We start from the raw sequence: 27844 nt of genomic DNA on the forward strand, positions 1-27844 counted from the left end.
ACCGCATGATATCACAGCCAGCGAAGGGCAGATCATAGAGCAAAGCTATAATAAAATACTCGTAGGCTCTACACGATTATATCAAGACTTATCTGACCAGAAGGATGAACGTTATTTGCTCGGATGTCATTCCGCTCCCGAAATTGGTGCCAGTAGTAGAAGCATTCAGCCTAGACCGAAACCCGAAGATAGTACTAAGTATGCGAATCTCATTCATAACACGTATGATGCAGTACAGCAAAATATTCATACACACACAAAGAGTTACAAGTCAACAGCTACCCAATGAGGATTTCTAACACATGCAATTGACCTCTCAGATATCAATGTTTATACCACATGTCGAGCATTGCCTTCGATATAGAAGATGAGAAATTCAACAATGCTGTAACAGCTGGTTCAATAAAGGGCCACTCCCCAGCCTTTGTTGCCTTCGATACATTCGCACTTGGTGGTGCCATCTTAATAATCTGCTTGTGCTATTTTATGCAACTCAAAAATCATCCTTTGTCCTCCAATGACCATTGCAGTTGTGGTCTCCATATATGTGTAGCCGTGCCTAATCATGTGTCCAATTTCAGACATCATCAGGCTACAGAAATTTCTGCCCCCTCTTTACTTACAAAAACAGACATTTTGAACGAGTTCAAGAAAGTTCTCTACATCCAATACGACAAAATGGGTGTGAGAGCGTGGATTAGAAAGCGCTTTCCTTGGCTTTCACGTCTATCATCTCGACCATCCACAAATCAGTCCAATACTGTCTCTCTTGCTGATGCCCAAACAAACCAAATCAATCAAGAGACGCCGAACGCTAATGTGCTGCCTGGTATCAATGACTCCCCGGTCGATCAATTCAAAACGAACGAAGTAATCGAACAATTAGACGCTCAAGTCCAAGCAACATCATCTACATTGGATAATACTCCGATTCGAGAGCTCTGGAATTTGGCATACGATAAATTACGAGAGGAGGACAGTGCGCTAATCGCAGAATATGAGGCAAAGCTACAAGGAAGCGTTGTCGCCGGGTTGGGCGAGACTGTTAAATCGAAATCGAATATAAGAGAGCGAATGTCGGCGATTCTCCAAAGCAAAATGGACGATGTGAACAAAAACACGGCCAAACTCAAGTTAGGCAGCTCCGAAGTCAAAATTAGAGACGCTGCGCAACTTGTCTTAAAAGTTGTGGGCTCTGCCAACAGCTACATCAGCCAGGCTGTGAGTCTTAACCAGTACGCCTCGATAGCTTGGGCTGGTATCAGCTTTCTGCTACCTGTGAGTTAGGCTACCTCACCAATTTTCCATGCACTCGAGTAGGATAGCTTAATATTAACCTGAAAATATCAGTTATTCATGAATATATCAACTCAAAGCGCCTCTCTGGTAAAAGGGTTAGAATACATCTCATCCCTTGTCGCCCAAAGCCAAATAAGAGAAGCGCTCTACATTAAGTGCTACGAGTCGCGGACTGGAGGCTATGAAGAGTTCCAGCAATCGCACCGCGTGTATAAAGCCGCTTTACAGCAACTCTATATGCAAATCTTAAGATTTCAAGCTAAAAGCTGTTGTTACTACTCAAATAATTCAGCCTTTCGCCACGGCCTTGATGCCATTAAGTGGAATGATTGGGACCAACTAGTGAACGACGTTCGCGAACGAGATACAGAATTTACTGCAATCGAGCAGATTTGGCAAAATATGCAACTCGTTGAAGAACGTTTAGCCGCCGAAACTCGGCAACAGAGTGTCATAAACCACTTATCCGCCATTGAAACAGATACAGCCGCGTCGCGCAAGGCGGCTGAGAGTGCAGTGGCTCGAAAGGAACGCGAAGAACTACTAAAGTGGCTGTGCGATATTGATCCTTCGTCAAACTACAACACTGCGCGCGAAATGCATGAAGTTGGCACCAATGAATGGCTAGTAAAAGATAGTGAAGAATTTAAGGCCTGGGAGACAAATGATGGGTCATTATTATGGCTCCATGGAAAAGGTAAGATTGAATCATTTGCTTCCCCAGCGGTGGAAAGCATGTATCCACCGTCACTAACTGTCTATAGCGGGCTCAGGGAAATCAGTCTTAAGCTCCTCAGTTATCAACTACCTCAACGACAAATATAAATCGCAGCCTTCAACCGCTATCGCTTACTACTATTTTAGTTTCAGCGACGCCAAGAAGCAAGAAGTAGGCGGAATGCTTGCTTCGCTTGTTAAACAAATTTGGTCTTGCATGTCTGACGCGCCGCCATTAATTAAACGCTTCAGAGATTATAAAACAAGAGGCGGGCGTCCAGATATCAAAACTCTCGAGGCAGCGCTTATGGCCTCTATTTCAGAGCTCTCTGCTGTATATGTTGTTGTTGACGGTCTGGATGAGTGTCCCATTCTTGGCGGGGAAAGAGAAAGACTTCTGAAAAGTCTACAAAATATCCTCTTAAACGCACCCGAACCTCTCCATGTTTTTTTAACAAGCCGCAAGGAACAAGATATCGATCTTAAGATACGCACTCTTTTATTGGCACCGTCAAGAACTAGTATCGATCTATTAGCCTATCAGATGGTCCTCAACAACGATATCCGTTGTTACATCGACTCGAAACTGGCGAATGATAGTTTCGCGTCTTGGTCTCAGAGCACAAAGGAAAAGGCGAGAAGGTTGCTTGTTGAAAAGGCAGATTGCATGTAAGTTATTAATGAAGTTTAGCATTTTTTTGAAGGGAGGTGTTAACGGCTCATTTAAAGGTTTCAATATGTTTGGTTTCAACTTGAGACACTTAAAATGCTCTCAACTAAACCAGATATCGAGAAGGCTCTCCAAGAACTCCCTACAGGGCTTGATGCAACCTATAATCGAATTCTCGAAAGTATAGATGCCAAGTTTCAGCCCAGGGTTACAAATTCGCTGAAGTGGCTTGCTTTCTCAAAAGGAGTGTTATCTGTTGAACAACTCTCTGAAATATTCATTATTGACCCAGATAACGATATTGCCTTCGATGAGGAGGACCGCCTTTTCTCTCCTACGGATGTACTCAAATATTTCTCTGGTTTAATCATCTCTCAGACGAGCATATTTGGCTCTCGCGTTCGTCTGGTCCATTTTTCTGTCAAGGAATATTTGACTTCTGATAGAATACGAAGACGAAGCACTGCTTCGGCCTTCTCATTTACAGAAGTTAACGCTCATATGCATATTGTGCGTTCTTGCCTCGCCTACCTCACATGTTTAAGCACTGGAGGTGGCCAACACACACATACTTATGATGACATGAGCCACTATATCAAAAATCTTTATCCCTTGGCAAGTTACGCGTCCGCCAACTGGAGACTTCATCTCAAGAAGATTCCACGTGCATCATGGTCGGTCAAAGATGTACAAGACGTGGTACTCGCACTTGCTGCCCGCAGCCAAAGCTTGCTCACTCTGCTCAGTCTAGACGAAAGTCGTGGAAGGTTCCCTAATTACATACCGATTAGACCATATTGTTATACTGCTGAATGCGGCCTCCGTCAATTAACTGAGATGCTGGTCTCTCAAAGGCTTGGAGCAAATAAATATATGACGCAAGAGGATTTGGATTTCGGACTTCAACATGCAGCTTTTGGAGGAGATACAGACCTCGTGTGTTTTTTTCTTGCAAAGGGCGCCAAACTTGATGTGCATTGCAGTAGCTTGAATTCAGCTCTGTGTGCGGCTGTAAAGGGCGGGCGCATCAACATTTTGGAGATCCTTTTGAACCGTGGGGCCAATATTGACTCTCACCCAAGTTTACTTACAAGCGTAAGTCCCTTGGCCCGCTTCCAACACCTTACGAACTTTCTCCTCAACAAAGGCGCAAACATAGATATGCAGGATGAATATCATGGGACAGCGCTTCACAAGGCAATAACGGACAATAATAAAGGCCACTTTGACCTACTGCTAGAGAGAGGTGCTGACGTGAATGCGTTGAATGAGAAGCTCGGCACGCCGCTTCACGCAGCATGTACTCTAATTAGCGGGCACGCAGATCTCAGTCACTACTTCATTAGAACACTATTAGAACGCGGCGCAGACCCCAACATTCGTGGTGGAAGGTATGCCACAGCACTACAGGCTGCGTGCTCGACCGGGCTACGTGATCGAGGGAGAATTGGGCGAGAAATGAAGGTTGTACAACTTCTTATTGAGCATGGCGCCGACGCGAGCATTCCAGGGGGGGAATATGGGACAGCACTTCATGCGGCTGCAGCATCACATTTTCCCGATGAAGCAATTCAAGTGATGAAGCTCCTCCTTGATCACGGCGCCAAAGTCGACCAGCCGGGCGGCGACCGGTGGGGAACAGCGCTACAGGTTGCTTGTCGCGAGGGGACGATTGAGGCAGTACGATTCCTGCTCGACCATGGTGCTGATGTCAACGCCGAAGGTGGTAGTCAATTCAGCACATCATTGCAAGCTGCCGCCGGTCGGACGGGTGTTTGGTATGAACCGGCAAAGCTACAGATAATGGAGATGCTTATAAATAATGGTGCCGAGGTCAACCAGCAAAGTGGAGAGTGCGGAACCGCGCTACAGACTGCTTGCCTTCGTGAAGAAAGTGTGCCAGTCCTCTTGCTCCTCGAAAACGGTGCGGATGTCAATGCGAGAGGCGGCAGGCATGGAACAGCACTCATGGCTGCTTGTACCTGGAGTTACGCAAAGCGGGTGCGGCTGCTGCTAGATCGTGGCGCTGATGTAAATGCACAAACTGAAGAGCATGGAACAGCGCTCATGGTTGCCTGCGAACCCAAATATACTAATCTGCGGAAGGCTAACATGGAAGTGGTGCGATTGCTTCTCGACCGCGGTGCTGATGTAAATGCGCAAGGCGGTAAATATGGGACAGCCCTTTCAGCTGCTTGCAGGGGCGACTCTGAGTTGGCGCAACTGCTGCTCGTACGTGGTGCAGATGTGCATCTCCAAGATTGCGCTGCTTGGCATTCGGCCGCTCTCTGCAAAACTTCGAAGTATTTAAATGACAACGACAATGTGCTTCGGCTTTTGCTTGGCCAGGACGGCATAGATGTCAATCATATGCATGAAGAATATGGCAGTGCCCTACATACTATGATGAGTATTAATCATGATAATGCTCTGGAAGATAAAGTTGCCATGCAAGAATGGCGTAAGGGAGTCGATGTTTTACTTGAGCACAGCATAGATGCTAACGCAATGAACGAGAGGTTGGGCTCTGCGCTTCACGTGGCATGTGCGGCAAAGCACGACGATAGGCATAAGGATATCGAAACGGTGTGCTGGAGCTGTACAGATGCCAATTTCAAATCTAACAAAACAAAGTACCTTCTCGACCAGTGCCCTGATATCAACGTGAATGCGCAAGGCGGTGCCTTTGGCTCAGCTCTCCAGGCTGCTGCGTATTCGGGCCAGACTCTATCAGTAAGATTACTGTTGGATAGAAAAGCCGATGTTAATGCTCGCTCCGGAAAGTACAGAAGTCCATTGAACGGGGCTGTTATCAGCGGTTATTGGGACATTGTCGAGATCCTTCTTGAAGCTGGTGCGACGCCCGACTGTCATTTGCAAGAGCAGCCTGATGAAGAATGGGTCCAGACAGTATTTGAGGAGCACGGCCGAGGGGCTGTTGAGAGATACAGGAAGTTTTGGGAGGTGGAAATGGAGAATAAAGTAGAAGGGATATAGGAGGCTTGAACTTATAACAATGATGTATCTAAGGGTTTTCTTCCCCCAGATTTGATTGGCTCATAATTTGAGGTGAGGGTTGTTTTTCAACGAGAAATGATAAAACTTGACATATAGAATCGACTGACTCTTTTTATATTGATCAATTAAATGCATCGGAGGAGTATGGCGAACAACTCCTTGTGCCCCAGATCTATTCCTACCTAAGCAATGTACCTATGTTGCAGTTTACATCCATGTTAAACCACACTTCGGCGTTGTATACCAGTATACTAGACTAGTATACAGCCGGGCTTATGCCGGCTGAGTCATCTAATCACCCCTAGCAAAATAGCATCTCAATACGAGACACTCATAAACAAAGACTCCGAAATTCGTCTCTATGATGAAACTTCCTAATATATCATCTGCCAGACTGCATGTAAATAAATCATCACAAAGCTGAGGATGTTTGTGACTAGACGTCTCCTGCAGGCCTGCAGGATTACTTTGTTCTCCAGAGATACCTGCGGCCTCTGCACGCAGGCCAAGGGCGTGCTCTCTGATGTCTGGGATAAGCGGCCCTTTCAGTACACAGAGGTAGATTTAGCAAAGCCGGAGTTTAAGCATTGGAAAAATTTATATGACTTCGATATTCCTGTTGTGAGTACCATGCCGTTTAGTTAATGACGCCAAGCAATGGGAGGGGCCTAACGCCCTGTGAACAGATACACATAAGCAAATCAGACACTCCCGAAGAGGACATCAACAAAGTCGGAAAGGCCATCAAGCTGATGCACCGATTCACGACAGAGCAAGTCGAGGCCAAGATGGACCAAGTCGAAGGCGTCTAGATTTATGATTTCTAATCTACCCTTGATTCAACGGAGAAAATATTTGCTTCTGCTTGTCTTATTCTAGCTCCGAGCCTCAGTGAGAGACTGCTTGGCGATGTCCTCGATGCCCATATAGTCCGTGACTACGTGGACCATGTCAAAGCCTTGCTCCTGGCACTTCTTGGCGTGGGCTGGGCTGAGTGTGTAGATGCCGCTCTTCTTGCCGGCCTTTTTGGCGGCGGCCTGGATCTTGACCAGGGCATCATCGAGTTCTTGGGGGATGCCTGCGGGAGTGATGCGGTGGCCGATGTTGTTACCTAGAGGTGTTTGTACATTAACAGCTGAATCATAGTGATGGTTATTAGTAATCCTTGGAGGCTATCTTACCTAGATCAAATGGGCCTACAAACAGCACATCGATTCCCTCAACAGCAGCGATTTCATCTACTGCATCGAGAGCCTCCTTGGTCTCGATTTGGACCATAGTCAAAACAGACTCATTGGCCTGGTTGAGGTAGTCGAGAGAGCTGATGGTGGGCCCGAATTGCTTGGCGGAATAAGGGGATCCAAAGCCTCGCTTTCCCCAAGGAGGGAACTTGGCGGCCTGGACGAGGTCTTCGGCCTCCTTCACGGTACGCAGGAGCGGGACAAGGACCTGTGATTTGTTGTATCAGTATTCAGTCTTGCATCAGCATCCAATCCGGCTGTTCTAAGCTAGGTTTCTTAGCTGTAGGAAAGTAGATGAGACACATACACCATGAGCTCCAGTGTCCAAGGCACCTGAGTGATCGTCAAAGTTAGCGTCACTCTGAGAAAGGAGGTGCAAAACACCTACGCTTCACCATCCAAGGCTCCATGCCCGGGATTCTAACAATAGGGGACACTCCCAGTGCCGCAATGGCGGGAACTGCCTCATGCATGGCGCGATCTGTCAAGCCAGCATCGCTTTGTCAGCTCACTCCATTGACTCATATCAATGCACATGTAACGCACCGTCCATGCCTCCGTGCTCACAATCCACCAGCACCCAATCCACGCCAGATTGCGCCAGAAGCCTCGAGATGGTCGCCCCTGGAAGCATCTGCCAGCCGCCCAGGGCAGGCTTGTTCGCGTCAAACAGCGCCTTGAGCTTGTTGCCCTCGCGCACCGTCGCCTGCGCGCCTCCCGGTGCAACTCCCGCTCCGATGTATGACATTCTGGGTATTTTAGATTGAAAAGCTGATCTGCTCTGGAGTCTTAAGCGGGATGTAGCGGTTCTTAAGAAGAATGAATTCATGCCTGCCGTCGCTCCAGGGGAAGAATTGGGTCAGTGTCAATGAATTGGAGGGGTGCAAAGGGGAATACGCAAGAAGCCGGCGGAGCAGCTCGTTTCTGGCTTGTAGTCGATGATTGGACAAGCACTTAGAGATGGCCCTCTCGTACTGGTAGTGTCATGTTCCGGGAGATTTGGGATGAATTGCACTTACACTATGCGAAGGTCATGGGTCTCTCCTCTGATGGGCCCAGTGTGAGGTCGGGTATCATAGGAAGAGTGCGGGGAGAGTGGCGGAGATGCCAAGATGGCGTGGGGGGAAGCACAAGAAACACGGGAATAGCAAAACCGTCTCGGTCAAATGAAGAAGCGAATCGTGCTACGATTGGGCTAATTGCTGATGGACGGAGCTGCTTATTTGCCTAATCATCATAGTAGTACCATGTACCTGGGAATAGAGCCGTGTCAATGTGGAGATACAGGCAAAAAGCAAGCACAACCCGTGCTGTCCATTGATTTACTAGATTGGGCCAATATTTACATACAAAACGATTCTGATTCCATTTTTTCGTATTTTTACCATTCGCATACTCCAGCGAGAAAAACAAAGAAACATCCGTTGACTATAACTGAGTCCAATCTTGGAATCTAATCTGTGTGGGGGCAAGACTCCCCATCCGTTGTTCTATCGAAAATAAAAAGTATCATCAAGCACGCGTATCTGAATTTCTTTTCGTTTGGTTTTCAGAAAGGGGGTGTCACCCAACTCCTATATCTGAATTCCGGCGAAAAACTCAAGCCCTATTGCCGAGCTGATCATACGACTCCAATGATTTGGCGCTCGTTGTTTAGGCCACATGGGAGCGCAGAGGCGTTCGTTCCTGTGCTCAATCGTGATGGGGCTTGAGGGATGGGTGGATGGATGTTTATAATCCTTTAATCCTGGAGGCATCTGTTACGCAGTGTTAGCAGACAAATATACGCGCGCCTTCCCACAGTCATCCGCCATACCCTAGGTAATCCTCCTTGATGCTTCCAATGGCCCACATCTCGCCGACCTCTGTTCGCGTGCCGATAATCTTGACACGCACATGCGTGCCCGGCTCGATGACGGTATCTTCGTTGTTGGTAAACTGCGGGGGCGTCGCGTTGGGGTCCCATTTGATGTCGCTGGGTATCAGCTGTGGTACTGTGAATCAGCCAATATCCAACATCGAGCCATTCAAAATTTTTGGGTAAGAAGAACGCACATGGGCAGACACAAAGAGTCTGAGTGGGCCAGCCTGGGCGAAGAAACCCTGTGGATTGATGGAGTAGACAACGGCATCAACCTGATCAGGGTCAGACAACTGCTTGCCACAGCGGGCGCAGATTTCGCCTTACCGTCTCTCCTTTGAATGGCCGCCATACGACGGCACGGTATCCAACCGTGAACTCTGCAAGACCATTGCCTGGCAAGATGCGACCCTCGGAGATGTCAAACGTGTCCATGATGGAGATGATGTAGTAGCTGCCGGCGCAGGTGCCCTCGACGTCCTTCAGCAGCTTGCTAGTAACAAGATCGTGCATGTTGCGGCCGAAGTAGGACGGGTGCAAGGTGACCCTGCGCTCCATATTGTAGAGAAAGAACATGGCGGGCGACTGGAGAAGGGCTGCGTGACGGCTATGGATCCAGAAGACGGCGGGATGACGACGATTGAGGGTTGAGCAAAAAGCGATGGGTTAGCCTTCCAGAGAAAACCGTCAATTTCCCATATGAAGTCGTATCCCGTCTCTCGAGGACGCGCGCGCGCTGTACGGATATCTAATGGTCAATCGGGGGGGCAAGGAGTGGCAATCGGGGTCCGTCGAAGAAAGGGAGGAGCAGCGTGGCGATGAGGGGAGGCGAGGAGAGGCGAGGAGAGGCGAGGAGAGGCGAGGAGAAGAGACAAAGCCCTTGAAGCAGACGCAACACGCACAGCTGGATCTCTGCGCTTTCAAGTGTGCGTTGCTGCTCCTCGGTTGAATTGATGGAGCTGGCGCTGGATTGGAAGAGGATGAAGACGAAGCGCGACGAGGCTGCGATGCGATGGTTTGGTTGGGAAATCTTTGGAGCCGGCGCTACCACATGGTCTGTGCGCTATCCCAAGACGGGACTCTGGCTTGAGCTTATTAAGAGTAATTTTGGTGGCAGCTTTGGGACGAGTGGGAAACAGCAGGCTGAGGTCATTTGCGAGATGCGCTGCACTCGGGATTGGGGTAGAGCGCATTTGCCCATTTACTCCGCATAGGGGTCTATCACATGTTTTTTTGACAGCTGGGGGGCTTGCCTATGCCATGAAGTGTCAAGATGAGAAGACGTCGGGGCCATCATATAGGTACCAAACGCTACAGTGATTACCTACGATTACCAGCAGAAATGCATTGTCATCACCAGTCATGCTCAATTACTTAACATAGCAATAGCATCGTACATACATGTAGTTTATCGTGATGCCGCCGCTGCGCAAGAGCTAACAGACAGCATCGAGAACACCAGATGCCAGATGCCAGATGCAATACTGCATGATGCGCCGCGCTGGCCTGATGCTCGTAAGGTACCTCCGCGCGCTAGCAGTCAAGGCGGCAGCGCGGGTACCTGGCTGAAGCTTGTCCGTCAAAGGAGACGGTCCGGAGCGGTTCGTACGAGTCGCCCAACATCCACGGACTTGTTCAAAAAAAAAAAAATGAGAAGAAAAAAAAAGCCCCCTGCACATCGTGCCTCGGGATACAAGCATTGTGCAGCATCAATGGCCCAATGCAGACTGGCATAACCAAGCATTCGACTCCCATGCTCGCGGGATGCAATCCATGGATAATAAATCTCACTGCGCTGCTTGCTTACTTCAAGGGGAGAAGAGGCTGAGCTCGCGCTGTGAATTGTCCCGAGGCTCCTAAATCCACAGCGGCTTTCAGTGGACCGCGCGCAGAGCTCTCAGCGCCTCCGGACTGTCTCCTGACTTTGTGCATTGCATCTTCTTCAAACAACCTCATGCCGGACCAATTCCACTCGACTCTGCAACCGCGATAGCACGCTGTCTTGCGCTCTCTCTGTGTTGTTCCTCGCCTCTCGTTGCTGTGGCTCCATCCCGATCCGTCCATTGTGTCCGATTGCATCTTTTCTCACGTGCCGGCCGGTCGCGCCAATTCTTCGGACTGGCGGTCCCAGATCTCGCATTTTGTTGAGCTTCTCTCCTTCTCCCTCTCTCGCTCCTCCAGCCCGCCTCTCAACCCAGACAAAATGTCTCTGGATCTAGAAAAGCACTTGACATTTGTGAGCTCATCTCATCTCTGCTCACACTGCCTTGGTCCTGCCGCTAACGAATGAGTTTTTCTCTCAGTATGGCGCCTATCACCATAACCCCGTCAATGTGGCCATTCACATGATCTGCGTGCCCCTGCTCCTTGTATCAGGATTTACCTTGGTATGTTCAGCTCGCTAATGACTTTCCCCAACTCTTTTTTCTCACCTTCTGCGATAGGCCACGTATACAGGAACACTCATACACACGCCCAGCTGGCTGACCGTCCCGTACTTGGATCTCAATCTGGGCACAATCGCCGCTATTCTTTATGCATCGCTCTATCTGCTATTAGAGCCAGTAGCAGGCTTTGTATTGGCCGCATTCTGTCTTGGCAGCACGGCCTTTGTCAACTCATGGCACCTCCGAGATCCCACCATGACCTTTCAGGTCGCCCTTGGAGTTCATGTTGTCTCCTGGATCGCACAATTCATTGGCCACGGTGCCTTCGAGGGCCGAGCCCCTGCCTTGATGGACAACCTCGTCCAGGCCATCTTCCTGGCCCCCATGTTTGTCTGGCTTGAGATGCTTTTTAAGCTTGGATACCGACGCGAGCTCCAGGCTCGAGTTGAGAAGGCCGTCTTGAAAGAGATTGCCAAGTTCAAATCCGAGTCTAAGAATGGCAAGGCCAGCTAATCCCGATCCTAGCTTACTGATGACGGGCCTTGGCTTTGAACGGCATTTCCTCATTCCTTGACTAATGCTCTCAGGACTTGTAAACTATATGTCTCAACCATCACTATTCAAATCCAGGCGCCCTTTCATTTCGTCATTCAACCAAGCTTCCCACGGGCGCCTCACCGGGGGACTGGATGACATCACCATATGACGAAAGCAAACAACACCTCTTCAACATCTCTTCACAGCGTCCAAACTACAAACCGCCCATCTCATTAGCTTTTCTAAACACACAATCTTAATATTGCAAGCAAGCGCTCTCAGTCATCTACACCCCCAGATGGGCTACCACCACAAAAAGTTTTTCATATCTATAGCGTCTGTATACAGCTATGTTACCTCAAAAATACAAGGGAGAAGTGCACAGTGGACTGCACTTTGATACGAGCAGTGTATCAAAGATGTGGGTGGGCAAAAAAAGTACGGTATGGCATTTGTTTTATTAACCACCTTTTGTACTATTTAACAGCCATACTATGGCAGCTACAACTCAGAAAAAAATCATCAAAACTCTGTTCATATCCTTCACCTCTCTCCACCTCCCTTGCCGATGTACAGACAAATGATTCATCCGAAGACTTTCTTTCGAGACCCTTTTGGATCACCTTCAATACCGACGCTGAACGGCGAAGTCCACTCAGAGAAAGGCTTGATAAGTTGTGTATGCTCTCGGCGTAATCTACTAGGCCTGTAAAGCTTGTGGGGCTTGTTGGTGTTCTTTCAAGGAACGGAACATATGCAGACGCAAACGAGTCTAGTTCGAGGCCTTGCGTGATGATGTTGCTTGGGCGGTGTCTTCGACCGCGGCGGGCCTCAAACCCATCATTCTGGGGCTGTTCCAGACGATGCTCAGGACGCTGCTCGGGACGTTGTTCAAGGCGTGGTTCCGAACGTTTTTCAAGACATGGTTCAAGACGATTGTACTCGTTGCGCAGTGAGCTATTGCCCGCATCTCGGACTCGCCTTAGACGATGGGATGAAGGCCTTTCAGGATTGGAGTTTGATCGGCCTATACGGGCACTCACCTTGGTCACTGTGCCCTTAGCTTTTTCTTGGGGCATCACCAAATCCTTCTTTGTCTCGATCGGAGGGGCGCTTGTTCGTCGAATGCTGTTTTGATATATCTCGTCCTCTTTGCCTTTTTCTTCGCACATTGGACAGAGAGCAGCGCGTCGCTCGAACTTGGCCGTATCATGGTGGTCTTGTTCGTGGGCGTAAGCGAGGCCGGAGAAGCACGTTACCGAGTGGTGATGTTTGGGCTGATGTTCGATGCAGCGAATTGTGCGGCGGCACATGTGCCCACAGTCATACTTGATGATTTGTTCGCACATGCTTTTTGTCGAGGTTTCTGATTTGAGACCATCTGCAAAGGTATGTGTGAAAAAGTGGACGGGGAGGCAAGTTTGGGCGGGCGGCATTCCCATGTGATATATACAGTTGACTTAATGGAAAAGCGAGTCTGTTCAATAGTGAAGAAGTCCTGTGATTCGGTTCCGTGAACGCCATCGCCCTGGGGAAGATGGCCGAAGAACATGCATGTATCGCAAGTTTCTGTGGAAGAACGGCTGTGAGAGGATGTGAGCCTGTTCGTTCATTGTTCGGCGTCGCGAGTTGCTGTGAATGGTATGTGTGGGTTCTTCTAAAGGCGGCTTGGTGAATGCATGCAACGCGTTTGAGGGGATTAAACCCTGCTAGTTGAACCTGCAATGATTCATTCATACTATAACTGTAAGTGATCAGAGACATATTGATTCCAATTGAACCAGGGATGTGTTGCTTTCTGCTACGACAGATATATACCTCTAGTATCTATATATTTCCCTACTATCGATATGTTCCTCTACTCACACTATATTCCTCTGGTAGCGATACATTCCTCTAGTATCTGCTATTACCACTGCCTGTTAAATAGCTTGAATTTGAGATACGGGATGCTAAATAGCCAACTTCGGCTACTGAAATGCCACTCCCTAAGAAATCGTGCTCTCACAAGCATTTATGGCGGGATAGCACGAGGCAAGTCGACAATTCAGAAAGATCAGAGTATTTCGCATTGAGTGAATTCCATATAGCAAAGGGTAACAAAGCCCCAAATAATAATATTACAAAAAATAGCCAGTTCCAAGGTGCTAAGATGAATCCTCATAATTATGTTCCATCTTCTTGGCTAACAAACGACAGAAGTGAAATCCAACATAAGAAAAAAAAAGAACGTCTTAATCTTCCATTCATCATGACTTCTTGCGAAGAACTTGGTGATAACCGTCTAGCCTCTAGACTCTTCATGCCACTGCTGCCACGTCTTTGCGAGCATCTCTACACTGCTCTAGCTTTAGCTTTGCGAAGCTTAGATCTGAATTTTGCCGCATGAGAGCCTCTGACGTTGGACCGCGGGGAATCGTCCTCGTCGGAATCGCTGGGTTCGACAACAAACGCGGTTCTGTTGGATGAACCTGCAGTGCCCGATCCTAAAGCAGATAATCCCAAGCCTAGTCCAGCACTTGATAGGGTACCATTGCCGGAGCTGGGTACAACGACGGAGCCAGAACCGGATCCGACGGATGAGCCCAAGTTGAGGACACCGGAAGTCAGTAAGCCTGAGGAAGTCAGCCCAGAGACGGTCGATCCCACAGTTGATGATAATCCTGAGGCTGCAGATCCCAAACCAAAAGCATTTGATCCCACACCCGAGACGGTTGATCCAAGGCCAGAAGCAACAGATCCCACGGGAAGTCCTGCACCAGAGATTGCCGACCCCAAGCCGGAAAGAGTTGAACCTAAACCAGAGACGGTAGATCCCAGACCGGATCCCACCCCAGAGACTGCTGATCCTAAGCCTGAGATGAGTGTTCCTAAATCTGCAGATCCCAAACCATTGTCTAAGCCGGGTCCCAAGCCACCCGTCAGGCCAGATGTAACAATTCCGAGATTAGATCCCAAGTCAGGAGTACCTGTAGTCGATCCCAAGCCAGTAGCAGCTGATCCTACACCTGCTGCCGCCGACCCCAGCCCAGATGCAATAGATCCTAGACCATTCGCTGCTGATCCCAAATCAGTTGCTGCTGAGCCCAGACCGGAAGCGGCAGATCCCAAGTTAGATCCCACGCCAGATAGAGCTGATCCCAAGTCTGGGAGAGAACCAAGTGCACCAGTTGAGTTGCCATCAAGAGAACCGAGAGTTACTGTTAAGTTGCCAACAAGAGGGCCAACAGCTCCAATAACCGTCGAGTTCGGATTCAGGAGTCCAGATCCCAAACCAGGGAGCCCGCCAGTTAGGTTATTCGTCAAACCAGTCAGGTTCCCAAGGTTTCCGAGACTTCCCGGGTTGCCCAAGTTATCCAAGCTGCTCAAGTTACCCAAGCTGCTCAAGTTACCCAGGTTACCTAGATTGGTCAAGTTACCTAGGTTGCCAAGGTTGGTCAAGTTGCCTAGATTGCCCAAGTTGCCCAAGTTACCCAGATTACCAAGGTTAGTCAAGTTGCCCAAGTCGCCGAGACCAGGCAGGCCAGTCAAGTTGCCCAGGTTGCCCAAGTTGCCGAGACCAGGCAGGTTAGTCAAATTGCCCAGGTTACCAAGATTGCTCAAGTTACCCAGGTTCCCAAGGTTGGTCAAGTTGCCCAAGTTACCCAGGTCGCCGAGGCCAGTCAGGTTAACTGCGCTGGTTCCGTTTCCAAGGCCTTTTCCAAGTCCCGAGAGGGAACCAAGGATGCCTGGCGTACCTAGTCCTCCAAGTCCTCCCAATCCTCCTTGGATACCTCCAAGGCCCAAAAGTTTCAAGAGGTTATTAACGAGACCGGTAAGGCCGCCAACGAGACCACCGGCCAAGCCTCCAAGGCCATTGGCGGAAACGCCGCCCAATCCTCCAAGACTACCAAGACCACCAGGATTGCCAAGGGCCCCGGTGAGAGCGCCGGGCAATCCACCAAGAGTCTTGTTCAATCCACCAAGGTTAGTTAAACTGCCAGGAACGCCACCATTTGGGTTAATTCCACCATTCTTGCCGCCATTAAGACCACTCAGGGTGTTATTCAAGGTACCAAGAGTTCCGTTCAGGACAGGGCCCAAATTGAGTCCACCACTGGGGATTACAATGTTGGTTGCGGGTAAAGTACCATTCGAACCACTCTTATTACCAGATTGGCTCGGAGTGCTACTTCCCTTGTTGCCAGCATTCAAAAGCCGTTGGAGCACACGGGCAAGCTCTACAGGGTCAAGATTGTGTGAAGCTGCAAACTGCTTGACAAAGTTTGTGACAGTGTCTTGGCTAGTGGCATGTCTGACAAAATCAAGCAACTGCTGGAGCTCTGCATTGGTCAGTCTTGAAGCATTCCCAGATACCGGAGTGTTCGCAGATACCGAAGTGGTCCCAGATACCGAAGTGGCCCCAGATGTTGGAATATTGGCAGAGGCTTTGACAAGATCTCCCAAGCTGTCAATGCCTCCATCTAACCCAGGTAGACCGATTCCAGCAAGTCCACCCCTGCCGCTGGTCAAACCATCAAGAGCATCCACAAGGCCGCCAAGAAGACCCCCAGACCCTTCGAGGATATTACCAAGACTGTTGTCTGAGCTGCCAAGAGCCAAAACCTGTTTCACCGCCTGAAAGAGCTTTCCGGGATCAAGGCCGTGTAAAGCAGCATACAGATTAAGATCGTTAGTGGCTTTCTGCGTGTCACCCTTAGAGTTCTTGACAATATCAATCAGATCCTTGATCGTCGCATCGCTCAGTCCTCCAACCACACCCCTGAAAATTCCGTTGGTGATTCCGTTGGCGAGTCCCTGCAAAGCTGAAGTCAGAGAGCCGGTGGTCGAGCCAGAGCCTACTGCAGGAAGGGAGATTTTTCCTGCCGGGACGCTGGACGCAGCACCGGCAAGACCGTTGAGAACGCTAATGATACCATTTAAAGGGCCACTTAAGTCGATTCCTGCATTCCCAGCAGCTCCATTCAATCCCTGAAGCAGCGAGCCGAGATTAATGCTGCTCTGGCCATTGAGGCCAAGGCCTTTAAGGAGATCCGCTGGCGCGATGTTGCCATTGGAATCAGCACCGAGACTCTTGAGGAGAGTACCAATGGCAGTATTGTTGAGGCCAAGCCCTTTGAGGAGACCACTCAAGTCAAGGCCATTGCCGTTCAGGATGCCGCTTAAATCCAAATTTCCAACGTTGCTTCCGAGGCCCAGCTTACTCAGTAGTGTACTCAATGGCAGAATTCCATTGGAGTCCGCACCAAGCTGCTTGAATATGCTCTGAAGATCAGGGTTGGCAACACCGATATTTTTGATAATGTTGTTCAGATTGATATTGCCTTTGCCGTCGATTCCGAGTCCTTGCAAAAGCTTGCCCAGATCAGGGGTTGCGCCACCGATTGCACCACCTGCATTTCCGAGAGCACCACTCAATCCACCGTCCACGAGACTAACAACTGTATCGACAAGGCTGCCAACACCTGTACCCAAAGCGCTGCCGATGGAGCCTCCGATATCACTAAACGTGCCAGCTTCCTCTCGTTTCCTTAAGGAAGCTGTTATCAAAAGGTTGCTCAGAAGTTCACGGTCCGATTGAGTAAGTTTGCCCGTCGATAGATGAGACTCTAATAATCTCAACGCCTCTGAGTCCGGCTGCCGAGCTTGTAATGGGGCCCCAGTAGGCGCTGCCACTGAGCTTCCTGCAAGAGCAGTTAGAAGAACAAGGGATGTTTTCAATTTCATCCTGAACTTATGATAACGAAAGGCTGACAGCACCAGACGATCAACGAGCGACAGGAAAGAGAATGGATGCCTTCCAAAATGGGGGCAAATAGGGTCGATTCCGTCGCTTTTCTACCACAGACTAAGGGCAGAGTTCTTATATTCAGCAATTCCCACGGCATAATAACTGTATTTGCTCTGTCTCGGGCATTTTGTTCCGCCGATCTGGAGACCCATGCCTGTTAATGCATCCGGCGACGAAAATTGATCTCAGCGATCCCTAAGTGAACCTCCTGATGGAACGTAAACCGGATGAAGATGGGCGACGGACCAATCAGTAGCGACTGAGGATGACTGATAGCCTCGGAAGCCAAGCCCAGGAGCCTGGCGCCGGGAATTTTGAGTGATTCAGACGCGAAAATTGACCTGTCAATAACATTCGTGCAGAGTGAACCAACAACACTACCCTAGGCGGAGGTAGAATGAGCTGCATTCCGTGGATCACAGACTAAGTCGTCTCAAACATGTCCGCTAACTTCCGAAGAAAGGGGTCGAGGAATTACCCGACACAGTGGAAGCCAGAGCACGTTCTCTCCCTTGAGGCCCAATACGGGTAAGAAGACTTCATGATCTATACGCCAAGTTACTGCAAAAAAAGAGCCCCCCTGTAAACTATATTGTTATATCAGTAATGAAAATTTATCCAGAATGAGGAGGATATAATGGCGGAAGTCTAATTATTCATGAAATGTTTAGTACATTACTGCATAGCTGACCTCGTGAACGAATGTGATGGAGAAGCAATAAATGCCTCCAAGTCGCAGCTGCGAGCATGCTTTCTCTCATATTGATCTCCATTAAGTGAACATTGTTGAACAAGAGTTTTGTTTTGCTGTCTGAATGGAGCAGGCTTATTGCATTCTTGGCAAAGCTCGTTGGATCCATACATATACTCTTAGGCTTTGAAGATGAGTCAGTAAAGAGACGGTGAACAGCATTGGAACGAATAGCCGCATTCCTGTTAGAGATCTTAGTCATCACGCAATAATAATGCTATATTTACCATCCATCGGCGTTATCATTCACTTGGAAAAGCGAGTAGGAGTGTTGTACACGTGGCGATATTATTCACTTGGGAAGGAAAGCTTGAGTGCTGTACTCCAGACCCATAGGATTGGGGGCTTATACCAGTATTCAACACACTCACTATTAAGGAAATAGTTGCCTACCTGCTGTATGAATCTTTTTCTCTCAGACAAAATATGCCACCTACCGTAGCCAATAAGTATCTGCTTTGCGGGTTAGTACCACCTACAAGACATTGAGAATAGGTATAGTGTCTTGATCTTAGTACTTGAGGTACATTGGCCACATGTGCTCTGTATTTTGGACCATCACTTGGTGATCATATCTGCATCACAACCAGCGTCGTAGGACAGACACATGTAATGGCAGTAGCCAACCAGTCGACTCACCACCAGCTAGACATTGGCCCATTTTCATCGCCTGCCTATGTACATGTAAATATGTGTTTCCTTCTCTTTCCTCCCCCACCTTCCTTTTCATCACTTCTCACCCTCGCAACCACTGTTCGCCTGCGAGGATATTCGTGTAAGCAACTTCAAGCCTCCCGGCTAGGCAATCACAGAACTCAAGACAGACCCAAATCACTCAGTATCTGCCCCAGCCAAATCCGGTTTTCCATCCCAAAACAAAGTCCGCTCTTCCAATCAAGCCTCAGGGTAAAAGAAACTAACATCTCCCTAGATCTTCGCAGCAACCGCAGCCATGTCGGACTAGCAAGGCGATGTTAATGCGGGAGAGGAATTCCAGCATAAGATTGAAGCTCAAGATCAAGATCGAGGTTGTCAGACTTTTCCATGCGAACATCATGCCCATGAGGAGCAACTTGAAGAAACCTTTTGGGCGCTCGTCAAACGCTTGGAAGAGACGGAAGCGGAGAACCAGCAGCTTCGCCAGAATCTCCAGCTTACACACGAGCTCGTCAAAGAAATCGTCGCATCTCAAGACGGCATCAAGAGGACGCTCGTGAATTACCGGACTTACATACAACAAAGGGAACAATGGGAGAAAGGATACGACAGATGGTGTTGGATCTTGAGATGGACTAGCCTGGTGACATCAGTAATGTCGCTCGTGGTGACAGTGATTTGGCTCGTGTTTATTATATAGCAGCGAGCTCAGGTTATTACAAGGATGGATGGCTTAGCATGTGCCCAGCACCTTCGTTATACCTACTTGTATATTATGCTATGGAGTCTCATAGAGCAGTCACTCACCAGCTAGACTAGAATCACTTTTGAAACTCTCGCTCAAGGCGTAGTAAGGGCATCGACCCTCGTATTCAAATTGAAGTAGTTCCGGTGACTGATTTGCCGAATATTGTCGAACCTATGTCGGGCATCCCTTGTTACCCGCAGCATGTAGGCAAATGCATCTTTAGGTCTCCAATGCATAACAGGCAGCATCCCAGTGACCCTTGTTAGTGTGGCCGCGAGGAAGAGAGGAATGAGGTGTTGGTCAGGGCGTCTCCGTATAGGTTCTATTAGAACATCTACATGTACATTGGAAGTTTACCACAGTCGTGATGTTTCTATGAAATCTGACATCAATATGCATTTGTGAGGTTCTTCTACTAATCTAGACGTCTTCTTCTACTATCGCCTCTCCAATGCCGTTCAGCGTATAAGATTTGCTATCTCAATACCACCTGGGAGGTGCCTACCTAATACCTAGAATGTACAAAATACTAGGCGTGTAAGAGGTCATGCGACCTCACAATGACCTCTTTGTTAATTGACAAGGGACCTTTGAAAGAACCCTTCCAACATGTTTTGAGCAATGAAGGTTCGTAATAGTGATTGCGGAATGAGCCATGTCTGTCTTTTGAACCGTGTATTTCTCGAATACACCGGTTGCTGTTCTCACCTGGCAACGGGAGAGAAGGTGGAGGGAGAAGTCGACCTCTCAGCTGAGTAACTTGAAGAAAACGCTGTCATCAGGGATAAAAAACGCCGCATGATCAAATCAGGCAATCATTACAGGCAAATGAAGCACAATTACGAGGAGTATATTACTACTTTCAGTGAAAGAGTTGCGAAATCAATGGCCAAAAATCCAGGGCGTGACGCAAAGGCTCAAGCAAGGCGTATCGACATTGCGATCGAAAATAAGACTTTTTACTGCGATCGTTCCGACATCGCTGTTTAGGGTGACACATAGAGTAGGGTTCTACGGCCAAGATATACATCGGTTCTGAGGCCCTCGCCGCAGGGTAGTGTGAGAATACGGCGTGATAAATACGATATCAAGCACAAGTCTTACCCTTTCGATACTATATGGCGTATTACAGAAGATCATAGACAGATAGTTAACAGATGTTTAATTATTGGAAAAGGCCTCTGACGACCGCCAGGATTGAGAATTTCTCATGGCCATAAAGATCCTTCCCTCGAGGGAGGACCTTACGATACACTATTGGTCCTCATTCAGTGTCAAGGTTATCCCATCGTCAGAAATCTTCACAAGATCGTCTCCATTCTGGTGACTGTTGATGGTCAAGGGGAGCTCGTTTGGGTTTACTTTTGAAGGCCAAGAGTAGATCTACCTTTATTCACTTGATATATCTCTGTCTGCTAGATCTATCCCTTTCTACTAGATCTATATATGCTTGCCTAGGACTACTAACTAGCATATTTAATAGAAGCATTTCGTTTTGCATATATACACAAACCAAAAATCACGCATAGGGTCTGCCTGAAATAGGTTAACCTGCTGTCGTTTCATTCACATATCCATTTAACATATCATTATACACGTTGCCAAGACTCTTCGCCTATTCCAGTAAGCTAAGTATTCTCTGAATGGTATTTTCTTAAGCTGGTAATGCACTCTCAAGCTAATTACCCACAGCAGGCAGTAATCTGTTTCGCTGTTTCTTCCTTTTTGTCAACTAAAGCTAAGGTCCTCAACCGTTTCGTGAACTATGTGAGAAATGAAAGAAAATAGCGAATTGTAACGCATCAAATTATTGGGAAACCTTAGCCCCTCCGTTTTCTCCCAGCGCAGTCTTTTCAATTGCCATTACCCGTTCACATCACCATGAATTCCCCCCCTCCCTTAATCATGAGCTCGCATAATCTATCCAGTTTCACAAAAGGTCCATATCTGGGGTAAGTCCATGGAAGTGTGGTTCCCTGGATAAACGTAGTCGTCATCGATTGTGTGCGGGCGAGTGGTGGCATGTTCTACCGCTGATGAGAAATTGCAGCGGCTATGGTAAGATAGAGGAGTATGGATATCGCTATCATCAGCATCTTCGTCGGCCATTTTTTCTTTTTGGCATTATTTCGGGCGTTTCTTTGGATGGCCTTCTATAGAACCAATCCGACTCGCCCATATCCATGATGCTGTCTATGTTGGACGGAACGACACCTGTTGCAGCTTGGTCAAGCATCCAGGGATATTGCTCTGCAAGGTCAGGAAACCAGCTTTGCTTCGCACAGGCACACGGGCCAAACATGACGCGTAAAAACCAGAAATCGATCCAAGTGGCGCCGGCCGTAGAAGCTTTCTTGCAGATATCATGATTGGAAATGCTGCTTGTGGTTGGCCGAATCGAGAAGTCCATTTTTGGCGCAACTCGCTTGAAGTCTGTGTGCATTCCGACAGACCAGATGCCCCGTTCCGTTCGGTATCTCTCCATGAGTTTTGTTTGAACCAGCTGGGTTATGATATTCGATGTCTGGTTTACCCATGGGAATAGCTGATCCATAGAAACGTCGGTTTCTATATCGCCACCATGGACACCATTTCCTGGTTGGCGGACTCTGTTTTCATCAACTGCTGCCTGTTTCTTTCTTGTTTCTTCCTCTTTCTCTTGTTCGACTACCATGGCTCGTTTCTTGGCTGGTCTCATGGTAACCATTTCATCCTCCGTTCTTTCATTCATTGAATCATAAGATTCGCTATCCATGTCGCTATACATTTCGTCATTAGTTCCTTAAACGCGTTTCTTGACGAGCGTTGGCTGGTTCTCCAGGCTTCTTGAGGAGATTCTATCACTGCCCGTTTTCTCTGGAAAGCTAGTGGTTCGGGTTTATTACTTTTTGACGATTCGTACTCGAAGCCTCGATTGTTTGCTGTTTTATTCTTTCAAAAGAAGGCTTCCAAGCCTATTTTTCTGCTGAGATACCCCTGTCTTAGCCTTGTCGTTGAAGATAGGAGATCGCAAATCGTGGTCAAGTAAAAGCGGATGGGGAAGCGGAGGTGAGAAGGAGGTGACTGCAGAATATTTTCGTCAGAGTATATAGCTCTTTTAGGCAGCCAGCAGGCAAAGTGGAAGAAGCAAGGTCAATGAAAGAAAAGAGGAGGAGAAGGGGAAGAAGATGCAGAATATCTTCCAGCAGATTATATAGCTTCTGTTGGCAGCTGGCAAGCAAGGCAGCAGCTGACAGCTTGATTGCCCTTCATGCTTGCCAGCAGGCAATAGCAGCATGCTAAGATCTCAAGCAAATTTGTGAGTTGTATACTCTTGAGATGCTATTTAGTCACTGAGTCCCATTTGAATCACATGTTAGCTTCATTTTGTAGGCAAAGATGTAGCACGATAGTATGCAGAAATATTCTCTTAACACAAACAACGCCTAGTCGCCCTTTTCGTCTCTCTTCCCGCTCAATCCATCCATCCATCTATCCTTTTGCAAACCCTCTGTGGTCCTCCCGTCCACCATACCAGTTGATGCTTAGGTAGCATCAAAATTTTAACCTAAAGGGCTTGATGCAGGCCATTATAACAAATAAAAAAAAGGCACACTTGTACACAGGGTATATGGTTTACAGGGGCTTGCCGCCGATGAAGTCAGACCAGGCGCGGACCTCTGAGGGGATGCCCTCGGGGCGAGGGAGCTTCTCGCTCATGCACTGAGCAAAGAGGATAGCGGTCTAGTTGAAAGGTCAGTACGGCTGCTGCTTGAATGGGATATGCAGATGTATTTGAATAAGAACTTACCTGGGGCTCCATGAACAGAGGCACACCAAAGTCGACGGCGTTGCGGCGCATGACATAGTCGACATCGGAAGTGGTCTTGCCACGGGCAAGAGCCAAGTTGAAAACACCGCGGATGTCGTACTTCTTGAAGACCTCACGGAGAGCACGCTTGTCCTCGGTGGGGAACTCAATCACCTCAACCTTGACTTGGTGCTTTGAGCTGGACTCAATGAAGTTCTTGACATCGTTGCTGGCGGCGTACAGAGTGTAGCCAAGAGGGGCGAGGTAGTCGACGACCTGAGTCAACCAGGATTTGTCAAGCTCACCACCAAACAGCAGACCCTCACCAGGCTCAGGCATGCGGAAGTTCATGGTAGACTGGAGAGAAGTCCAGTAGGCCTCAACAAGATTCTTTCCGAAACAAGCCATTTCACCAGTAGAAGCCATCTCGACGCCCAGGAAGGGATCGGCACCAGCGAGACGAGTCCAGGAGAACTGAGGCACCTTGGTGGCAAGGTAATCACGCTTGACGGCCATGAGATCGGTGGGTTCAGGGACGTTCTTGCCAACGAGAGCCTTGGTGGCGACGTCAATGAAGTTGGTTCCGAGGACCTTGCTGACGAATGGGAATGATCGAGAAGCACGGAGGTTGCACTCGATGACCTTGAGAAGAGGCTCACCACCCTCAGGGTTTTCGGCCTTGATGATCTGCATGTTGAAGGGACCGGTAATCTTCCAAGCCTTGGCAACCTTCTGGGCAATCTCCTTGAGACGCTCCATGATGCTAGCATCAAGGTTGACAGGAGGCAGAACCAAGGTAGCGTCACCAGAGTGAACGCCAGCCTGCTCAACGTGCTCACTGACGGCGTGGATAATCAGGTTACCCTCAGAGGCAACACCATCGACATCAATCTCCTGAGCGCCCTCGATGAACTTGGTGATGACAACGGGGTGGTCAGGGGAAACATTGGCAGCAGCCTCGAGCTTCTCCTTGAGGTCCTCCTGGCTGCGGATGACAGTCATAGCAGCTCCAGAGAGAACATAACTGGGACGAACCAGAACAGGGTAGCCCACCTGGTTGGCGAAGTCCTCGGCCTCCTGAACAGATGTAAGCTCCTTCCATGCAGGCTGGTCAACACCGATGCTATCAAGAATCTCAGAGAACTTTTGACGGTCTTCGGCCTTGTCAATGTCCTTAGGATCAGTGCCAAGAACGTTAGCGCCGCCAGTCTCCTGCAGGCGAAGGGCAATATTCTGAGGCAGCTGACCGCCCACAGACACCACAACACCAGAGGCGTTCTCCAACTCATAGATATCCATGACACGCTCATAGCTCAACTCTTCAAAGTAAAGCTTATCGGCCGTGTCGAAATCGGTGCTATAAGTCTCCGGGTTATAGTTGATCATTACAGTCTTCTCACCCATCTCCCGGAGAGCCTGGGTGGCGCCAACAGCGCACCAATCGAACTCAACAGAGCTACCAATACGGTAAACACCGCTGCCAAGGATAACGGTTCCCTTATCCTCAAAGGTAACATCATGGGAAGATCCGTTGTAAGTGGTGTACAGGTAGTTGGTATCGGCAGGGAACTCCGCAGCAAGGGTATCAATCTTCTTGACCCAAGGGCGAATGTTGAAGCTAAGACGACGAGCTCGGACTTCATCTTCAGTGCTGTTGACAGCATTTGCAATCTGGCGATCGGAGAAACCCATCTTCTTTGCCTTCAGGATCTGGTCCTTCTGCAGGGCATCGAGGCTGCCAGCAGCTTGGAGCTCACGAGTGCAGTCAACAATGTTCTGGAGCTTGTACAGGAACCACTTGTCAATCTTGGTCAAGTCGTGAACCTTCTCAACAGAGTAGTTCTCGTGGAGCATGGCCTGTCCAACTGCGAGCCATCGGCGATCGGTGGGGTTTTGAAGCTCAAAGTCGAGGTCCTCAAACTTGTCACCCTGGAAACCGACAAACTTGGGGTCGACTTGGCGGATAGCCTTCTGGAAAGACTCCTCAAAGGTTCGGCCAATAGCCATGACTTCACCAACTGACTTCATGGCACTTCCAATGTCACGCTTCACGTGCTGGAACTTGGAAAGATCCCATCGAGGAATCTTGGTGACGATGTAATCCAGAGAGGGTTCAAAGTTGGCAGTAGTAGTCTTTGTAACAGCGTTGGGGAGCTCAGGAAGGCTGTGTCCCAAGCCGATCTTGGCAGCAGTGTAAGCAAGGGGATATCCGGTAGCCTTGGAAGCAAGAGCAGAAGATCGCGACAGACGGGCGTTGACCTCGATGACACGGTAGTCGAGACCATCGGGCTGCAGAGCATACTGAACGTTACACTCTCCAACGACACCCAGGTGACGGACGATCTTAATGGCAGCGGTACGAAGCATGTGGTACTCCTCATCACTCAGCGTTTGGCTGGGCGCAACGACAATGGAGTCACCGGTGTGGATACCCAGGGGGTCGAAGTTCTCCATGTTGCAAACGGTGATACAGTTGTTGTTGGCGTCTCGGACGACCTCGTACTCAACTTCCTTCCAGCCCTTGAGTGATTTCTCAACCAGAATCTGGGGAGAAAGAGTGAGGGATCGAGCAGCCATATTGCGAAGCTCCTCCTCGTTATTGGCAAAACCGGAACCCAGACCACCAAGAGCATAAGCAGCACGAACGATGATGGGGTATCCAATCTTATCAGCGGCACTGAGAGCCTCGTCCACGGTGCTGACAGCAATTGACTTGGCAATGGGAATGTTGATTTCCTCAAGAGCCTTTGCGAAGAGGTCTCGGTCCTCACTGACCTCTAGGGTCCTGACGCTGGTTCCGAGAACCTTGACGCCGTATTTCTCGAACAGACCCTGTCGTTGCATCTGAACGCCCAAGTTGAGGGCAGTCTGACCACCAAATGACAGGAAAATACCATCGGGCTTCTCCTTCTCGATGACATAGCTGACATATTCCGGGGTAACGGGCAGGTAGTAGACTTCATCGGCAAGGGAGTGGTTGGTTTGAATTGTCGCAATGTTGGGGTTAATGAGGACGGATGCGACACCGGCCTCCTTGAGGGCCTTCAAAGCTTGTGATCCTGTAATGCGTTGTATTAGTAACCATGTGCTTGGTTTCGGTTTCGTGTTCCTGTAACGGCTACTTCCACCACGTAGGCAAAACGCCCCATGTTGCAGCAGTAGCAGAGCACAGGAAACATTAAAAATCAGATAGAAGTGGAAATGAACTAACCAGAGTAGTCGAATTCACCAGCCTGGCCAATGGCAAGACCACCACTGCCAATGACGAGGACTTTCTTGACGTCGACATTAAGCTTGGGCTTGATAACCCCGCTGTCGAGATAGGCCTTGGGATTGGGGGCAGCCTGAACTGAATACGGTCGGAAAACGGAAATTGTGCCCAATCGCTTGTTGGCTTTCGGCGCAACTGAATTCCTGGCCTGGGACTTCAGAGCAGCTGTGGTAAAGAGCCGAGTCGGGAGAGCTCGGGGGAGACGGGCGCTGCTCCGGAGCAAACCCGGGGCCCGGGCGACGGTCAACGCCGAAGAAAACATTGTCGCCGGCATTGTAGCTTGTCGGACCTTTTCCTGTTTCCCAATTGACTATTGAGTCGACTCAAGGGGAAAAGGCTTCGCAAACAAAAGTTGCAGTGCTGTGGTGGGGTTGAAGAAGCTAGATCGGGATAGGAAGTGTTTTAAGCTGACAAAGCCCTCCACAGGTGGTCTATGTAGCGGAAGCTTTTGTTAGTTTGCATTTCAACGCGGCGAGTTGTGGTTACACTAACCAGAGAGATAGTCCTGCAGAAGATAATATTAGCATTTTGAAAGCAATTGATGCAGGGTTTTATGGTTTAAGCAAACGAGGGCTATTCCAAGCTGCCCAATGTGGGGGAAAATAGTCTTGTATGCAGAGGACACGTGGGGAGCCGTGGATGTATGTATGTATGTAATGTATGTAATGTATGTATATCATACCTGAGAAGTAAATTCCGACGGGCGCCCGTTCATAAGGGCGGATTAAGAAACGGTAAGTCGAAGATGTGTAATCGAGGCACAAGGCACTCTGGGTAGTAGATTGGATTTGAGCTGATGCGGGATTTGCACGGGGTGCGATTGGACTGTTGACTCTTCTGACAGATGGTGAAGAAGAAGAGAGAAAAAAGAGAAGAAAAAAACGAAGAAAAGAAAAAAAAAGGGTTGATTGGCCTGTTAGTGCCGCTTTAACAAGCGCGGCTTATCCTGTTTTGACGAGCTCTGGGGCGCCGATATCGTTGTGTCTCGTGTGCCCTATTTGACAATTGAGTCGAGTCACCGATTAGATAAGGATCGGTGAGCCCCCCAGCTTTTTTTCTCTCTCCTCTCTCTTCTTCTCCTGCTTTGAGCCTTTTAGTGAGTGAGA

The 27844-nt window shown here is 48.8% G+C and overlaps 9 protein-coding genes across 9 annotated transcripts; 3 read left to right on the forward strand and 6 right to left on the reverse strand.

Moving 5' to 3' along the window:
* Nucleotides 1–678: 678 nt before the first annotated feature.
* On the forward strand, nt 679–5800 carry TRIVIDRAFT_229355 (uncharacterized protein; the record flags this gene model as incomplete). The annotated part of the gene is made up of 4 exons (XM_014105129.1): nt 679–1278; nt 1351–1996; nt 2064–2685; nt 2746–5800. 4 exons carry the CDS (start codon nt 679–681, stop codon nt 5681–5683), a joined length of 4806 nt encoding a protein of 1601 aa, XP_013960604.1.
* A 330-nt stretch (nt 5801–6130) lies between these two features.
* On the forward strand, nt 6131–6516 carry TRIVIDRAFT_35591 (uncharacterized protein; the record flags this gene model as incomplete). Its single annotated transcript, XM_014105130.1, has 2 exons — nt 6131–6325; nt 6391–6516. 2 exons carry the CDS (start codon nt 6131–6133, stop codon nt 6514–6516), a joined length of 321 nt encoding a protein of 106 aa, XP_013960605.1.
* Nucleotides 6517–6579: 63 nt separating this feature from the next.
* TRIVIDRAFT_55713 (uncharacterized protein) lies at nt 6580–7693 on the reverse strand (the record flags this gene model as incomplete). Its single annotated transcript, XM_014105131.1, has 5 exons — nt 6580–6815; nt 6886–7153; nt 7253–7278; nt 7334–7426; nt 7492–7693. The coding sequence occupies 5 exons, from the start codon at nt 7691–7693 to the stop codon at nt 6580–6582; spliced, it is 825 nt and encodes a 274-aa protein (XP_013960606.1).
* An 834-nt stretch (nt 7694–8527) lies between these two features.
* On the reverse strand, nt 8528–9382 carry TRIVIDRAFT_86417 (uncharacterized protein; the record flags this gene model as incomplete). Its single annotated transcript, XM_014105132.1, has 4 exons — nt 8528–8702; nt 8762–8931; nt 9001–9081; nt 9134–9382. 4 exons carry the CDS (start codon nt 9380–9382, stop codon nt 8687–8689), a joined length of 516 nt encoding a protein of 171 aa, XP_013960607.1.
* Nucleotides 9383–11009: 1627 nt separating this feature from the next.
* Nucleotides 11010–12275, forward strand: TRIVIDRAFT_82328 (uncharacterized protein; the record flags this gene model as incomplete). The annotated part of the gene is made up of 3 exons (XM_014105133.1): nt 11010–11042; nt 11110–11193; nt 11251–12275. 3 exons carry the CDS (start codon nt 11010–11012, stop codon nt 11704–11706), a joined length of 573 nt encoding a protein of 190 aa, XP_013960608.1.
* Nucleotides 12273–13106, reverse strand: TRIVIDRAFT_15005 (uncharacterized protein; the record flags this gene model as incomplete). Its single annotated transcript, XM_014104641.1, has 1 exon — nt 12273–13106. A coding segment is annotated over one exon (834 nt), but the record flags the coding sequence as incomplete, so codon positions are not given.
* Nucleotides 13107–14064: 958 nt separating this feature from the next.
* On the reverse strand, nt 14065–17457 carry TRIVIDRAFT_218563 (uncharacterized protein; the record flags this gene model as incomplete). The annotated part of the gene is made up of 1 exon (XM_014105134.1): nt 14065–17457. The coding sequence occupies one exon, from the start codon at nt 17455–17457 to the stop codon at nt 14065–14067; it is 3393 nt and encodes a 1130-aa protein (XP_013960609.1).
* Nucleotides 17458–21597: 4140 nt separating this feature from the next.
* TRIVIDRAFT_197799 (uncharacterized protein) lies at nt 21598–22444 on the reverse strand (the record flags this gene model as incomplete). The annotated part of the gene is made up of 2 exons (XM_014105135.1): nt 21598–21730; nt 21840–22444. 2 exons carry the CDS (start codon nt 22442–22444, stop codon nt 21598–21600), a joined length of 738 nt encoding a protein of 245 aa, XP_013960610.1.
* A 628-nt stretch (nt 22445–23072) lies between these two features.
* TRIVIDRAFT_79758 (uncharacterized protein) lies at nt 23073–27012 on the reverse strand (the record flags this gene model as incomplete). The annotated part of the gene is made up of 3 exons (XM_014105136.1): nt 23073–23400; nt 23468–26526; nt 26679–27012. 3 exons carry the CDS (start codon nt 27010–27012, stop codon nt 23293–23295), a joined length of 3501 nt encoding a protein of 1166 aa, XP_013960611.1.
* Between the last annotated feature and the right edge of the window lie 832 nt (nt 27013–27844).

The sequence above is a fragment of the Trichoderma virens genome (assembly GCF_000170995.1).
Source record: "Trichoderma virens Gv29-8 chromosome Unknown TRIVIscaffold_2, whole genome shotgun sequence".
Lineage (NCBI taxonomy): Eukaryota > Fungi > Ascomycota > Sordariomycetes > Hypocreales > Hypocreaceae > Trichoderma > Trichoderma virens.